A 16,653-nucleotide genomic window follows, 5' to 3' on the forward strand; every position below is an offset into this window, starting at 1 on the left:
GCAAGGAGTTAACCCCTTCCCACCACGAGCCCGCTTACCTCCGGCTGTGCTGGGGGTCAGCAGGGGGCTCCGCAGCTGCTGAGGGGGTGTCTGGGGGGCTTCAGGGGAGCGGGGGCGCAGCGGGCTTCACCCACGCGTCTCTCACCGCTCCGGAGCCTAACTGAGCCTTTTTTTTTTTTTTAATATATATATATAACAATTCTGTTTTGTGCCGATTTTGTGAACTTCGCCACAATGGGAATCTCAATGGAAAAGGTATTAGTAACAACTTGTACATTAATCAGTGGAAGATAGACTGTTCCTAGGTTCACGTGAGCCTTCAGCAGAGGAAATGTCTAGATAAGTAGGGCCTGTCTAGGCTGGAGATAAGCAGGGTTTAACATTTAGAAATGTAACAATGATATGCTTCATTGGTTCCAGAGGGGCTGTTTAGCGAAAGCTGGAATGTAAGCCTACATAGCAACAAAAGTTTTTCATAAGTACCTCCCAAAAGACCCACCAAGTCAGGAATTATTATTCACAGCTTGGTCCAATTATAGAAGTTGGGGCAAGAAAAGAATGATATTGTTATTTAGCTTGCCCGACACTAGGGTTTTCTAGTTTTTCATTCCCCAGAGTTAACAGAAGCAAACAGATGGGTTTCCAACTTTCTCTTATCCTAAAATCATTTCACTAGTCTAAGCTAGTGCCCTCAACAATCCCTTTCAACCCTTGTTGCATACATCTTTCAAACAAGCCAACAACTGATCATTATTTAACCAACCATACAAATCTAGGTCATCGACGAAGCATGAAAACGCTGGTTCCATTTAGGCCAATGGAAAAAATATTTATTGCTTTTGGTAGGGCCACGATTTCACTGACCCAAAGGCTGAGGCAAGCAAAGTTCAGAGAATATCTGCTGCTGCTTTTTTGATCAAAAAGCCTGTAACTATACCTAGCCCCTATTGTCCTTCCACTCAAAATAAGAACATCTTCCTCCGCTTATTACATGAACCTTTCTGCAAGTTTGAGGGAACTGTGTTTTACTTCTGTCATTGTTTTATACATTCCCATCCATCCTCTCTCTCTCCATTTTACCTCCCTTGATACCACACCACTGTCACAACTCCTCTGTAAGGACTCTGGACTTTTCCCATATGCGTTCTGAGTCCCTCCAGCTATCAGCTGCTTGCTGCGGCTCCACCCGAGAAAGTTCTAAAACCCACAAAACTCCAATCCTCATTCTTGGATACATGCTTTGACAGCATATGAAACCTCAGCACTCTAGAGCTCCACATAACACATATGCATAAGTTATTTTTTTTTAATCAAAAAATAAAATTAAAGATACTTTCACTTTTTGTATATCAAGCTGCTGTACAAGTTTTATTTCTCCTTGCAGCTGCAGATCAGGTATCACTGACACAGCACTTGCTAAATAAAGCAGATGGTTGTGCAGCAAATTGTTTTCAAACCTCCTTCAATATAAATAGTTGCCACCAACAATGTCATCAGACCACGATATTCAATCACTGCTTTCAGCCTAGTTTACCTCCCACCTCAATCTCACTCCCAAGTTCTAAAGTTATACATCATCATCAAAAAATGTTCTTTATGTTTCGCCTTCTCAGCTGTTCAGGGCATTTTTGCTTACTTGCCTCATACCAATGTGTTGCTCCTCACCCTGTACTGGCACTCTCTGGTGATGGATCATCCAACCCAAATCTCTAAGTAATCCAAGCTTGATAAGTCTCTTTCCCCACCTCAAGAGAACACTGCGCTAATGGTATGATCATAAGTGTCAGTACTGATACTATGTCACAACTGGAGGTACCCAAAGAAATGTGCCTAGGGTAAGCTAGAGGTTGACTGCAGCTGTTCCTGGGCACCCCACCCAACTTAAGTTGGAGTTCCACAAAATGTTTTCTGAAATAAAAGGATAACAATCTCCTCTCACTGGCACAGGAGTAGTTACTCTGCTAAGTATGATCTGCCCATCTGTGTCTAAAGCTTCCCATGCGTCAAAAGCAAGTTCTTGCCTCCATCTAGGGCACTCTGTGGATCTAGCACATATTTTAAATAATAGGAAGCAGACCACAGAGGGAAGCCAAGTTATTTTTATGCTTGAACTGTTGTATAAGCTTGTATCAGGGCCACAACAGCTATTGGTGACAACTATTGGAAATTTTCAAATGCATCACACTAGCAACAGCTTATTTTCATGCGGGCAGTGGCTCAAGTAACCAGAGAAAAGCATGTGTGTTTGTAGCCAGCCAAAAATAAAGCTGGTAGCTGTGGCACAACTAAAAATGCCCTTCAGAAAAAGCAAAGCTGAACTAGCAAATGAACTAAGAGCATTAATATTTGATAATGTAGTAGAGAAAAAATGACTACCTGCAAGTTCATTACCATGAATGAAGAGAACCCCCTGGCTTTGTAGAAAATAGGAATGCAGCACAATGATGCAAGGACCAAAAACAAGAAGGACCTGACAGAGCAGAATCTGCAGCTTTAAAAGCATTGGGTGCAGTTCATCGTCTGTGTCACTGCATTGGCTTACATAGAAATCACACAGAATAAATGTTTTCTGTACAGCAAAGGAAGCAGTTGTCACAGAAGCAGGCAGTGAGATAGGAGAAAAGCATGATCTTTTAGTGGAAAGGCACGGGCCACTACTGAGGAAATGGAAGCAAACAATATCCTCAGGCTGGTGCACCTTAGTTGACAACAGGGTATAAAGAAGCTGAATAGACATGTATTAAAAGATGGTGATCATATAGGGAAGGGCTACATAACCTTCTGCAGAACCTCAGGGAACCAGCTAGAGTTGTCAGCACTGCCACTCATCCAAGATGCTGCAAACTTCAATGCAAATGAGGGCTTTGCTCCTGCACACAGATGGACCCAGTCAGAACAGCACCCAAACAGCTTTGGTTACTCAGCCAATGTGAGCCAGGCAAAAGTACCTTTTTGCTAAGTTGTTGATTTTCCTTTTCCAGTTCTACAAACTTTAGGCTGCTCTCTTCTGTGACCAGGGAGGCATCCCTCAACTCCTGGATGGTGCTTTGCAGACTCTGATTGTCCTTTTCTAGCTTCAGGATGCGACTTGAGGCACACTCATTCAGTTCAAACACAAAGGACTTCCTAGCTGTTGAGAACCACAAAGGAGGACTTAAACACATCCAGTCGTGCACATTTCTTGATTCATAAGACAACTGGTAAAATGCCAGGAAGTTTCAACTTTGATATACATTTATAATTAACTGAAGAAAAAACTTGCGCAAGTAGGCTCCTATACTTAGTTTACTCAACTTAAAAAGAATATACCTGAACCATGATATGTATTTTAAAACAATATATAACATGCAGTTCAATCAGTGTGAATTCTGCAAGACTAACACATTTAAAAGTATTAAAAACTAATCAGTAACTACTCTAGGGTATAATCCAGAACACATACAACTTGAGGGGCAAGTCATTTTGTTAAGTGACTTCATGTCTTTACATGAAGATTGCTATCTTTACATGAAGTCACTTAACGGAATAACTTACCCCTCAAGTTGCATGTGTTCTGAATTATACCTTAGAGAAGTGACTAATTAGTCACTACTAATAGATACAAGATAGCAATCGTTTGTAATGCTAAAGATTGCTATCTTTTCATGATGTCGCTTAAGAGAATGACTAAGATGCAGGTACTGCCAGCACTGCAATTTGTTCCACTGATTCAACTAAACCACACCTGATGTATAAAACTACATTTATACACAAGTATTTGCAGGATCAAGTAAGTGCTCAGTAAAGGTCTGGTGCTGAGAATAATATCATATTTCTTAGGATTCCTTAAAATATTTTTATTCCAGTATAAAAAGAATTAAGGCTATAAAAGATACCAATTATCGATGAATAGGCCACAGATTGTATGCATTTATTTTGCATGTAGTTACTGGAACTGAATCACCCACTTAAACCCAAACAGCCAGTAATTTTCTGGCATGCGTAGATGAAACAGGGGCCCCAAATTGAAGCGGTGGGCTTTAAAAAACACCACTTCAATTTAGGGCTGATTAAACCCCCATGTCATGCACACATCCTGCTGACTTACCTGCTTCTCCCATGGAGGGAAGCACTGGGCCCCTGTGCAGCTCAGCAGCTTAGGCAGGCAGGCTCGGAGGGGGGAGGTGGGAGGAAAATCAGGCTCCCTGCTTTTCTTGGGTGGAGCCTGCCTTCCCAGGCTTCCTGAAGAGCTCTGAAACTGCACAGAGGCCGGTGCTTCGCTCCGCGGCTGTAGATGCAGCAAACTAAAACTTGTCCAAAGTCATTTAAGGCACATTACGCCACTGAATTTCCTACAGGGGCTGGAATTAATGCACAATACACTGCTAAGGTATGCAAACACTGATACCATTACCATTAAAGTGGTGCAAAAGCATCTAGTCTGCTTTAAAGTGTTGTACACATATGCCCCTCATTTCGTCCACACACAGCCTTCCTTTTTCCTCTATCCCTTATATTTCAGCTTCTAGTAAAAGCCAGTGACCTGAACACATGCAATTTTATGCAATATAAAGACAAATGCAGAGCACTAAAGGGTCCATGAAGCCCTCCCAGCCATTAACTGTTCAATTAGAAATAACCCGTGCTCTGCATAATTTGCAGGTTGGTAGATTTATTTTACTTATGCACACTTTCTTAATGAATATCAAAAAAATAAAAATCATTTGAATAGTTACATAATCGAAAGAAGCTGAAAGCTGGGGAACTGCTAAAAACTTTTTTGTTCTGTTTAAATAAAAAAGTGTCCACTAAGAAAGTTATGAATTATGATTTTGCTCTTGTTTAACATATTAACTTGCTCCTTTCCTGAGAGGAAAGCTCCCACAACCAGAGTAGTAATGAGTTGTCTCATGATTGCTACTTACTATCTGCAAGGTCTGTGCTCTTTGACAGCTGTTCTAGCTCCCATCCCAGGTGCGCAGATTCATTCATGCTTTGCTTTTGGGCAATCTCCAGTACCATATTCTCTTCCAGCAGCTCTTCAATTCGTTTTTTGTCTGCGTCACGGTCCTGGGAAAGCAGCATGTAGATGGAAAGAAGATGAAAAGATCTATGGTTTGGAGTTCAACATCATCTCCAGCTCCATGAAATACTGCAATGGCCATTTGAAATGCATTTCATAGTTGGTAGGGTTGGAAGCGACCTGAACAGATCATCAAGTCTGACCCCCTGCCATGGCAGGAAAAGTACTGGGTCAAACAACCCCGGCGAGGTGTTCATCCAGCCTCCTCTTAAAGACCCCCAGGGTAGGAGCCTGCACCACTTCTCTTGGAAGTTGGTTCCAGAACCTAGCTGCCCTGACCGTGAAGTAGCGTCTCCTGACGTCTAGCCTGAATCTACCCTCTGCCAGCTTGTGGCCGTTATTTCTAGTCACTCCTGGTAGTGCTGGGGGAACAGGGACTCCCCCAATGCCTGCTGGCCCTCCCGCCCAGTTTGTAAACGGCCACTAGATCTCCCCTCAGCCTTCTCTTGTGGGGGCTGAACAGGTTCAGGTCCCTTAGCCTCTTCTCGTAGGGCCTGCCCTGCTGACTCCTGATCATGCGGGTGGGCCCTCCTCTGGACCCTCTCCATGTTGTCCACATCCCTCCTGAAGTGCAGCACCCAGAACTGGATGCAGTACTCCAGCTGCGGCCTGACCAGTGTTGCATACAGGGGGAGGATCACTTAATACAACAAAAACTCACATAATGGAAACCACTGATTTGATGCAACTTTTTGACATGGTCAGGGTTTACAATACAGCTCTCTGTTCTCCCTAAAGCTAAAGGATAAGCATTATAAAAGCAGAGATTTTTTCTTCATGTATGGAAATGTTAAATCATGACACTTCAGCATCATTATTTATTGTTATTTTTGTTAGAAGTAAGCCATATAAATAGATGGGAAAGAAATTCATAAACTATTAGCATTTTTTAAAATAAAGCTACCAAGGTAAGGCTGAACTTAAGTGCTAATCAGACAGAAAATAAACAGTTTTTAATGACCATATTTACTCGATTATAAGACAAGGTGTCTCCCCATTTAACATGCCCCTCATCTTAAAACTGAGTATGCTCAGTGCCCCAGGCTGCAGCATGAGTGGAGCCTGCTGGTAAGGAGCAAAAATGAGGGGGTGGAGCAGAGACTGAGGGAGGGGTAGAGGAGCAGAGGCTGCAAGAGGAGTGGCAAGAGGGAAAGTAGAGGCAGAGGGGAAAGGGGAGACCTGAGGCTGGAGGTGGCAGACAAGCAGGGAGAAAACTGCTCGACTGCAGCAGTGGAATGGATGAATTAAAAGATGACTCCCCAGTAATGATACTCTATGCATGGAAAATTATAACAAATTTATAAATTTTCTATGTATAGAATCTAATTATTTGGTTGTTTTTAAGTCACATAAATATGGTAACTTTAACATCTTCACTTAGTAATTCTTTCCTGTCATGAGTACATCCACCACATATATATAGGTAAAGTATTCAATGTTTCACAAAAGTTGTTTGCTATTGTCTGGGAGAATGAGTATTATAGTAATGAATTGATGAAAAACAGCCTGATGCAGGAAGACAGCTTTCTATTAAGGTTATTTGGTATTGAATAGCTTAGAACAGATATGAAACAGCCATTAAATTACACAGAATTTCTAGCATAGCATATGCTCAGGTAGAAATCTGCAACATGTCTACACAGTAAAACCAAAGGTGAGAGTATAGTATGGAATAGCAAAACTATACTAGCTTAATCTAGGTCAGTGTTTTTCAAACTTTCTGAAGTCATAGAACCCTTTTATATTACTTCTGCCGTGGGTGGCCAGAGCCTGGAATAGGCTTCCCAGAGAAGTGGTGCTCTCACCTTCCCTGGAAATCTTCAAGAGGAGACTGGATAGGCACCTGGCTGGTGTCTTACGACCCCTGCCACCTCCAGTGCTCCTTCCTGCCCATGGCAGGGGGGCAGACTAGATGATCTTTCTAGGTCCCTTCCAACTCACTGATTCTATGATTAAGGCAATTATAAGAGTCCATAGTTATTCATTAGACCTTCTGCTTATAAGTCATAAGCAACCAGTTTTAAGGCTTATTTGTATTTGCATGAATGAATAAGCCCTATGCCTATGATTTCTGCAGCAATAAAGCAGTAGCAATGTGACTCCACAGCAGCCCCAGGATCCAGAAGCTGTACAGGTCCAACTGTCCAAAGGCAATAAAGGCCCCAAGTCACTGCCAGATTCCAAGAAAGACTCTTCCCCTATTTTAGTGGCATCTTCAACCACAAGGTAGAAATCATCACCCTGTGCTCTCCCTCTCTCAGATCCTTGTCACCTATCAACTGCACAGAGGGGCTCAAAGCTGACTTCACACTGAAGGAAGTGGGAGACAGGCTGAGCAGAACAAGGACCAAGCAAAGACGGTATCAGATCCAACCTGCTGAAGAAGTGGGACCTATGCTGTCACTGCTCTTCAACTGGTACAAGGAGTTCTGCCACATGCCCAGCTCCTGGAGAAAAGCCATGACTATCTTCATCCATAAGAAAGCCTGACAAACCAAGCAACTGGAGGCCCATTGCTCCATCATCTACAAGCTCTATGCCAGCTGTGTCACAGCTAGGATCATGGAGTGAGCAGTGAAGGGGAGGGTCATCAAGCCTAATACAGAAAGGCTTCCTGTCCATCAAGGGCTGCTACGGTCACAATTTAACTGCAGATGGCCCTGGACAACACCCAGAGAGTGAGATGTCAGTGCATGGTGGTATGGCTGGCATCTCTCCAATGTCTTCGGTTCCATGCCCCACATGCACATCTTCAACATCCTCTGAGAGTTTGGGATGCCAGATTAAGCCACCCAATTTGTCCAGAAGCAATACAATGGCTGTGCTGGGTTGCTGGAGAGCAAAACCCAGGACATTCCCATCCAGACTGAAGTGAAGCAAGGCTGCGCACTTGGCCTGATCACCTTCAACCTGGCCAAAGAGCCCTTCCTCTGAGCGGCTGCAGAGGGCCCAGGAGGGTTCAACCTCTACAGATGTAAGCTGAACATCCTGGCCTATGTAGATGACCTACTCCTCCTGGCCAGGAAGCCCAACCAACTCCAGAGGGTGCTGGACATCAGCTCTGAGGCAGTTCAGTGGAGAGAACTCCGCTTCAACACTTCCAAATGTGCAACCCTGCATACAACTACAGGAAAAGAAACTCAAACCTGGTCACTGCTGTCAAGATCTAGGGCAAGTCCAGGAGGCACCTGAAGAAGATTGAGAGCTACTGCCACCTGGGCACAATCACCAGTCACCAGATAAGACAGACACCAGAAGAGACCACCTGTGGAATCATGCAGGATGCCCACAAGCTTGATTCCTCCCTGCTGGCCCCTTGACAGAAGATCAGGTGTCCTAAACCTTGTCATCTCATTCTCATCCCCTTATCCCCCACATGTCATTCATCCTCACAGGCTCAGCAGTTCCAAAGACACCTCTCAAGAAAGAAGATCGTGAATTCAAGTGGCTCCTAAAGAAGTGGATGAACCTGCTGCTATGGGCCAGCCACAATATTCTATACATCTCTTACTGGCAGGGGGTGTCAGTGTCCCTCACATGGGAGACCTCTGTGACACTGGGGTAATCACCCACACTTTCTGTCACCTGATCTGCCCTAATGACCTGGTAAGAAGCATCACTGCTGGTGCCCTAAAGAAGACTGCCAAGAAGAGGATCACCAGGCTGCCAGCCAACAAGGACCTGGCCACTTTCTTAAGTAGGTCATTGGAAATCAGCTTTGGGTGTGATGGCAGGGACTTTGCCTCACTGTGAGGCTAAGCTTGCAATACAATGCAGTGCCATGGAAAGCACACTGGGTCCTGCCCGACTTGGGGTGCAATAGGTGTTGTGGGTCTCACTGCTCCCTGCCCCAACCACATCACTGTTGCCCTGCCATGTCAGAACATGCCTGGAAAGGTTCCTGAAGGATGCTATGTGGGCCAAGTACTTGGGTGACCCGAAGGCAAAAACCTGATCAAAGCGAAGTCTTCAAGGTCACCTTGAAGTGGGACACCAGCAACCGCTTCATGCCTCACAGAAACTTGACATGCTTTGCAAATCCACATGTCATCTATCACGCCCATCAACTGCCTTGCGCTCAATGGCATCATCAGTTATGGCCACTGAGACTAGAGGTGCAGGTATGAGAGTAAGACCCTGTCCCACATCCTGTGCACCTACAAGCCCCAGTGTCTGTCAGGGAGATAGCTGTGAACCACACCATCCCAGACTGCAACAGCCAGCTGCACCTGGACATCCTTGTAACAGACAGGGGCAAGAAAAGGGTTCCAAATGGTGTGACCATCCCCTTTGAGAACCAGTGGCAGGTTTTCAGTGAAGCCTAGGAACAAAAGCTGTGGAAATACAGGCCAGTGGCTGATACCATGAGGGAGAAGAGTTATGATATGACGGTACAGGTGCTGATAGCTGGGTCACTTGGAGCATGGGATCCAAGCAAGAGGAGTGTCCTGTGAGCCTGCAGAGTGCCCTGCTGCTACTGGAAACTGATGAAGCACCTCATGGTATCCAAGACCACCTGATGTTCAAGGGACATCTAATCAAGCACATCATGGGCCCTCACCAGCATAAACACAGCTGGCCAAGACCACCCCAAGGGGATGGACTGAACTCCTTCTACAAAGACTATTAATGCCTTTGAATATTTCCCACCCCAGCACAGTAAAGCCGTTGTCTAAGCAAGTGTTACCACCTTACTGATGTGGTTACTATGTGCAGGGACTTACCTTTCTCTCATAGCAGGACAAGGGAACTTTTTAACCTGAGCTAACATAGGCTCCATAACTAACTGCAAGTTGTAACTGTCAACATATACCACTTATGTACCTATGAAGCAACCATGCATGGGGTTCTATATTCTTTCAACTCTACAAAGCCATACAAATAACCATAATTTTTAACATTTTCTAATAAAGTTTTAAATATGTTTTTAAGTACTGAACCCATTTTTTAAATGGTTACTGCCTTGCAGAACTGTTGCAATAATTATGTATTTGGGTCCACTGCAGTTGATTTTACCATACTGTGCCTAAGAGATTTTTTATCTAACCGATAAATTCTAACCAGTCCCATGAACATAATAAGCTACATGGAGCTTTTTGAATGTGGTGAGACATGCTCAAACTTCACCCAATCCAGTCTCCCAAACATTGTTTCTCCCAAACACAGCAATGCTGCTGATACCTTTCTATTGAAAAGTGGTGTCATGCATTTTAAGAATGTACATAAACTAAATTCCCACAGAACATGCCAGGCCTGAGACTCTGTAAAAAAAGTTCTCTTAATTTCATGTTTTCTAATTCCAATATTTTGTGTTACATAACCCAGTGTAAAAATGAATTTTATAACTTTAGCAGAACTAAATAAAGAGCTCCTACCAGTTCTGTATCATGAAGTTTGGATTTCAACTGTAAATTCTCCTTCTCTAATTCATGCAGTTTATCACCACGAGCTCTTGCCATTGCTAACTGTTCTTCCAGCATGGCCTTTGTTTCAATTAATATGATGTTGTCCTCTCTCAATTCCTAAAAAAACACAAACAAAAAAGAAAAATGGCACATGACTGTAATTGTCTAGTTTTATGAAGTCCTAGTCTAAATATCAGGTACCTTTAATGCACTTCAACTTGAAATAACTAGTCCACAGGACATCTTTAACAAGGATATCCTAATACTGGAAGTTTGACTATGGACAGCATATTAAAAAGTAATTTACTCTGAGATTTCAATATTCCATATATAGATTCCACACATATAACCCTTTATACTTTAAAATCACAAGTCTTGCATAACAGTACGCATTTCAAACCAGATTAATATGAAGTATTGTGCACTTATGCACTTAACTGCAAATTTATGCTATTATATTGTACTCGTACAGTAACATACAATTTTAACTATTGAAGCATACACTCTTCTTTAAAAGCAATTGCAAAATACAGACAACTTGGTCTATTTCTGCTTTTACAAAATTCTATACATTTGTTTTAATATGGGCCAACTAAATGCAGCTACTTAATGAATATCAAAATTCAGGAAACACTAAGCAATTACACATAATAGGTTCAGATTTTACTTCATACACACTTCAGAAGGAGGGATCAATTTTGTTACCCATTTTTCAATGGTTAAAAAGAGCTACAGGGAACCAAACACAGGACCAGGAACTGGCAACTCTTCAGTTCTAATTCCAGTTGAGGCAACATTTCACCCTGTGGCCTTGGGCTTAGTTATCACTTAACCTTCCTGTCAATGTTTCCCCAACTTTAAAATGGGAGGCAAGATTAACTCTTTCAAGAACACCTAAGTAATGCAATATGTTTGTGAAACACCAGGAAGACAGAGTGTGCAGCTAAGCATCAATGTAAAAACACCTTAAAAGGCATACATGCTTATTGAAAGAACAAAAAAGGCCCTCAGGAAAGCACCAGCATTTGAGAGGTCAAATGGGGATTATCAGGACTCTTCACTAGAAAACTGAGGGTAGAACGGGAATGGGCAAGACAATGTGTCCCTCCAAGGAGTTTTTTACTAGCTTGTTTTTCCCCGCCTCAGCACTGAAAAATGGAACACATTTAAGACTTGACAAATATATTCCTGGACAATAGCCTTCAAAATGTAAAGCCTCTTGAGATCAGAGAGAGACTGCTCTCTCAGACCACAAATATTCAGCCACATGGACTACTGAAAGGTCATCAGGCATCAATCAATCACACTGGTCTCTTGGAGAACAGCTGAGAGCCTGCTTTTGGGAGGATGGAATCAGCAGCCTCCAGTCTCAGAGCATCTGACAGTAAGACGCACCCTGGTCTGCCCAAGCCCTCCCTCATTTCAAAATAGTCTGTGAAACAGCGGTGAAAGGTCAGACTTACCTTGCCTATCCTTTCCTGCTCCAACATGCACACAAAGCCAATTACATTGCTCACCCTGAATCATACCTCATAAATCAACTTGGTAATGTTGAACTAAGGCAAAAGTTTAAAGGCTTTCTTCTTCATTTGTCGCCAACATTTTCCTAGTCACTAGAAGCCAGCAACTGACTAGTTAAAATTTCTGCATTTATTCTGACTTCTTTGTTATGATGAGCTACTCTTCCATGCCAGCCCAAGAAATAGAGTCTGTGGGGATGTGCTGCAATTTCTTAGAAATACACTTTGGGTTAGGAGAGTGCAGAGGGAGGAAACAAAATTGGTCTATAAAGGAGGACATTTCCTGGCTGTTGTTGCTACTGCTTACAATCAGAGCTTTCATCACCTGTTGCACGCAGTGATTTCTTCAGAGCTTTCAGGACACATCTTGCTGCCACAGATTAGGGGAGCAGGGCAAGGCAGTTGCACCACTTCAGCTTCATTTGTTTTAGAACATCTTCCAGTAGTTGTATAAAGTCCATGTATCATTAGTTTTATAAGGAGGGGAAGGGTGACCTTGTGATTGCTGTGGGGCATGGCCCTCTTCCTAGAAACTTTTGAGCACATATTAAACAATTTCTTCTGTGTTGCTGCAGTGACAGGGCATTAGCAGTTCCTTTCTCTTCCTTGCCTTTACCTATGGAAGGTTATTGGGCAGGGGTTGGCAAATTTCTGCTAGCGCAGGTTAGAGCCTATGTGACTGATCTCCCTGCCAGCCACAAGTCCCTGCCCCCTGAAGTGTCCAGCTGCCTGCACTCACCTTTGCTGCAGATACTCAGCCTCTCTGAAGTAAGAGAAGCAGAGGAGCAGGCTCCAGACCACAGGGAAGTGCTGTAGTAGTATGGGCAGCACAGCGCAACTCCATGCCACTAATCCACCATGCAAGATCAGACCTTCTGAGGTCAGGTCCAGCCCATGGGCCGTAGTTTGCTAACCCTCATTACAGGGTGGCTTGGGTGCTGTGTCTTATAGTGCTAAGTGAGGATCTGAAGTGTTTTTTTGATGAGGGGGCAGTTCCTTGAGAAAAAGACTGCCTGTGACTACAGAACTAGAACTGAGGGCTTAACTGGTCCTTTCCAATCCTACCTTCCTACAATGCAGGCTGAATCAGAATTAAGAAGTCTGAATTTAATTTTCAGCTCTTCTACATGTTATCTTAGAGAAGTTCCTCGATTCTTTGTGCCTCAGTTTCCTATCTGTAAAATGGGGATCTCAGTTTTGCCCTATCTCCTTGTTGTGCTGTGAGAACAAATGTCTTAAGATCTGAGAGGTGCTCAGACACATTAGCTGAAATAAGAAAAGATGTGACTTACCAAAAGAAAATGCAAACCTCTGAGTTTGTAAGACCTGAAATACGTTGGGCTATAGCTTGTTTTGACCTCTCTACTTTGGCAGGATATATTAAAATTTGAGATACCAAACAAATTAACGCATCAGGTGTATCCAACAAAAAGTAATGTGTTGGGGGGTCATATAAGTTCCAAAAATATTTGTACTGAAACAATGGTACAATCAGAGTTTATTTTATTAGATTGTCCCACTGAGACTGGACCATAGCCCTGAGAAGCAAGATGGTGTTTGACCTCATAAACATGGCCAAAGAACCACCTTTCAAACTGCTAACCAGGCAGGAACTGATTATTTCAGCATCTCATGCAGAGTCAAACTGGATGCCAAGTAAGTTATGCATATATTCAGCCTCTGTTAGCAAACCACTCATCATTGTGAGGCACAACATGTGTGAACTTGGAGGCACTTATACCCAAGAGGAAAGAGCTTATTAGCTCCAAATACTTCTAATGAAACATTAAATTAATAATCTTGTGTAAAAGCCTGTGAAAGCTGAAGTTACATTGATGCACCCGTTATCTAGGTATAATTTTATAGTGGAAAGGTAACAAGTAATTAGAGCTTTATAAAGTTAGGTCTCAGATCATAGAAGGTAAAACTATTCCAAGACCAGCCTATAGTAGGTAATGTTGTCACAGATCTCTTTAAGCTAAGAGAAGTGACCTGAGAATGCACTTGGCTACAAACCATTTTTGTATTGTGCAAGCAGCATTGGTGGGTATGCTTGCCGCTAGATTGAAGAGGCTTATTTTTCCATATAATACAAAACAAAAAGCCTATAGCAAGATTTGAAAAAACAAAATGGCCCAGAGTAGTGGTCTTCAGTCTTTTGAAATATACAAGGCAGGTTTACTTGCAAGTGATTCACAAACAGATTTTGATTATTTTTCCTTTAAATCTATTTTTATAAGAAGTCCAACTATTTCTGACCCAACCATCATAAATGTCCTGCTGAATTAAACCCTCTTGTTTGCTCAGCAGACTTACTGACGCTGCTTTGATCTTGCAAACCCTTATAAGTGGGGTTAACTTTTAAAAGCAGGCATAGTCTTCTTACACACTTAACAGGAAACTCTGGGGATGTTTTGCATGATCAGGGCCATCAGAATTTACTACTGAAATAATTTAAATACTGAAATAGTACCTGGGTTATTTAAACCCGAACTGGAAGTGTCTGTACACAGGCACGCTCACTAAGCAAGAACCAAGCTCATATCTTTGCTGCTACAGAAGCTGCTCCTGCTGAGCTGCCATAAAGTTAACAAATGCACTGGATAACTGAACTTTGCATCCATCAGACTGTATGAAAATGAAAAAGAAATGCCCTTTCTTCCTCCTTTTCACGTCCACAAGAATTTCTTTCCACTACCACGTGGGGAAACTTGATTGCAGTTATGGGAGTGGGAAAAAAAAAGGCAAGTGAGACTCCCTGGTCTCTAAAAAGAACCTGATCTCCTGAAGCAGCATTAGGCTCAGTGGAGTGGAATGTGCCAGTGAAGTTTTATGTTGGAGGGAACCACCTCCTTGGAAGAAACTCTGCATTAAGCCTGATCTTCTACATTCATAGCAATGACCTCATTAAGCCACCACAGCAGGAAGGACTATTTGCCTTTTGCTTTCTAGAACTCTTAATAAAACTGAAATAGCGTTTGAAAATATATTTTGTCATGAAAGATGTGAAAATAATTTTTTTGCCTAGACAGGTTAATATAGGTTGTAGTCATGTTGGTCTAAGGATGAGGTTCTCTGGGTAAACCCAGTACTTTTTATTAGATCAACTCAAATAGTTGGAAAAATTCTTCTTTGCAAGCTCTTGGGTACAAATACCCTTTGTCAGACTGAGGAAGCCTCTGCAGTTGGTGTGTGCTCTTCCTGGATGGAATAGTAAAGAAGCCAGTATGCATGCGTGAAAGCCCGTCAGTGAAAATGTAAACTGAAATAGTCAATTGACTGAGGTAGTAACTGTCAGGGAAGCTGGGCCAGCTTTTTAATATCTTCCAATAATCCAGGAGGCTAGATTCAATCTCTACTCAGGCATTGGGACAGTAAAAGACTATTCTGAGGAAACTGAAATCCAGCTATCTTTTTGGAGAGGAGAGGAGAAGAATTTGAGCTGGCACAGCTCTGAAATGGGTTCCATCCATTACACTTCACTTGAAAGTAAAGTGGCTTGAGACAGATTGGAAATGGAAGAGAAACAGAGAGATTCTTCTGGCTGAAGGACATGTAAAGTCAGTCTGGCTCAAGTGTAACAAAGGGGCCAGAATAGCCCTGACAAATTTCCTGAATGCAGGACCAGCACACAGCCAACGGAGATGGCCATATACTTTCCTCGTACAAAGGGGTGGGCTACTGTGGATCAAGGAGGAGACAGGCACAGCTGGAATGTAAAATACTCTTGCTGTTCTAGACTGAGGAGCAGACCCTAGGCAGCTGCATAAGCCTCTCATATGTTAGAGCAGTCCAGCAAAAGCCACACTGATCTTCAAACAATTAGAGTTGGAAAGGTGTCAAAGGGAGGTAAAGGGGATCTGTGCCCCTCATGTTAGCACATCTCTAAGCCTCTTTAGAAACACAGCACAAAAATCTCACTTTTAATGTGCAGCCTCTCCAGCCAAGAGATATCAGATGGAGAAGGAAGTGGAGAGATGTGGAAGGACAGGAAAAATACAAATGAAATGAAAGAAGGCTCTGTAACCTTTATAAAAAAGGTATTGAGCATAGTATGCGTGGGCTAGAGCAATGACTTGGAGGATGCTGCCTGATTAGCAGGGATCTGGGTTTTCCATTTCCCATGGAAAAATGGAGAAAACCACAGATTCCTTGTTTTTATTAGAGAAAATGTGGATTTCCCCTTTTAGCAAAGAAATCTGCGGATTCTCCGCTTTTGCAAGGAGCCTGCAAGAGCTGATTGCAGAAAGGGAGGGAAACCCCCAGCCCCGCCCAGAGGAGGAAGGGAGGGACCTGAGCCTGAGTCAGCCAAGGCCGGGCTCAGGCGCAGACTTGCCCTTGGCCCCTAGATCCTGGAGACAAGTGGGGCTTGCAGGTTATGGGGCATGGCTGGGTGGCATGTGTGCAGCCCTTGATCTACCCCACCATCAGCTGTATGCAAGCCTCCTCCTCCACCTCCCCTGGGCGGCATGTGCGCAGCCTGCACATGGCGGGCACCACCACACTGCGCCCCGCATTTGCTTGCCTGGAAAGGCCCCTGCAGAGGGGCATCCCTGCCCTCACCCCCTGGCCCTGCTTCTGGCTGCAGTGTGCTGCCTGCACTGGCAGCACCCCTCACTCCCTCAGCCCCCAATCACTTTCCCCAGCCCTGCCCCACAACCCCGAA

The 16,653-nt window shown here is 43.4% G+C and overlaps 1 protein-coding gene across 2 annotated transcripts in view; it reads right to left on the bottom strand.

The window, feature by feature from the left end:
* CCDC88C (coiled-coil domain containing 88C) overlaps positions 1–16,653 on the bottom strand; it is a 147,233-nt gene that overhangs the window by 46,535 nt on the left and 84,045 nt on the right. For both annotated transcript variants that reach the window (XM_019552414.1, XM_019552413.1), the window contains exons 11-13: positions 10,438–10,584; positions 4,905–5,049; positions 2,949–3,130 (exon numbers count right to left, since the gene is read on the bottom strand). In XM_019552414.1, coding sequence (XP_019407959.1) covers positions 2,949–3,130; positions 4,905–5,049; positions 10,438–10,584 — 474 coding nt within the window. The remainder of the gene's footprint in view (positions 1–2,948; positions 3,131–4,904; positions 5,050–10,437; positions 10,585–16,653) is intronic.

The sequence above is a fragment of the Crocodylus porosus genome, unplaced genomic scaffold (assembly GCF_001723895.1).
Source record: "Crocodylus porosus isolate Cpor-Errol unplaced genomic scaffold, CroPor_comp1, whole genome shotgun sequence".
Taxonomy (NCBI): domain Eukaryota; kingdom Metazoa; phylum Chordata; order Crocodylia; family Crocodylidae; genus Crocodylus; species Crocodylus porosus.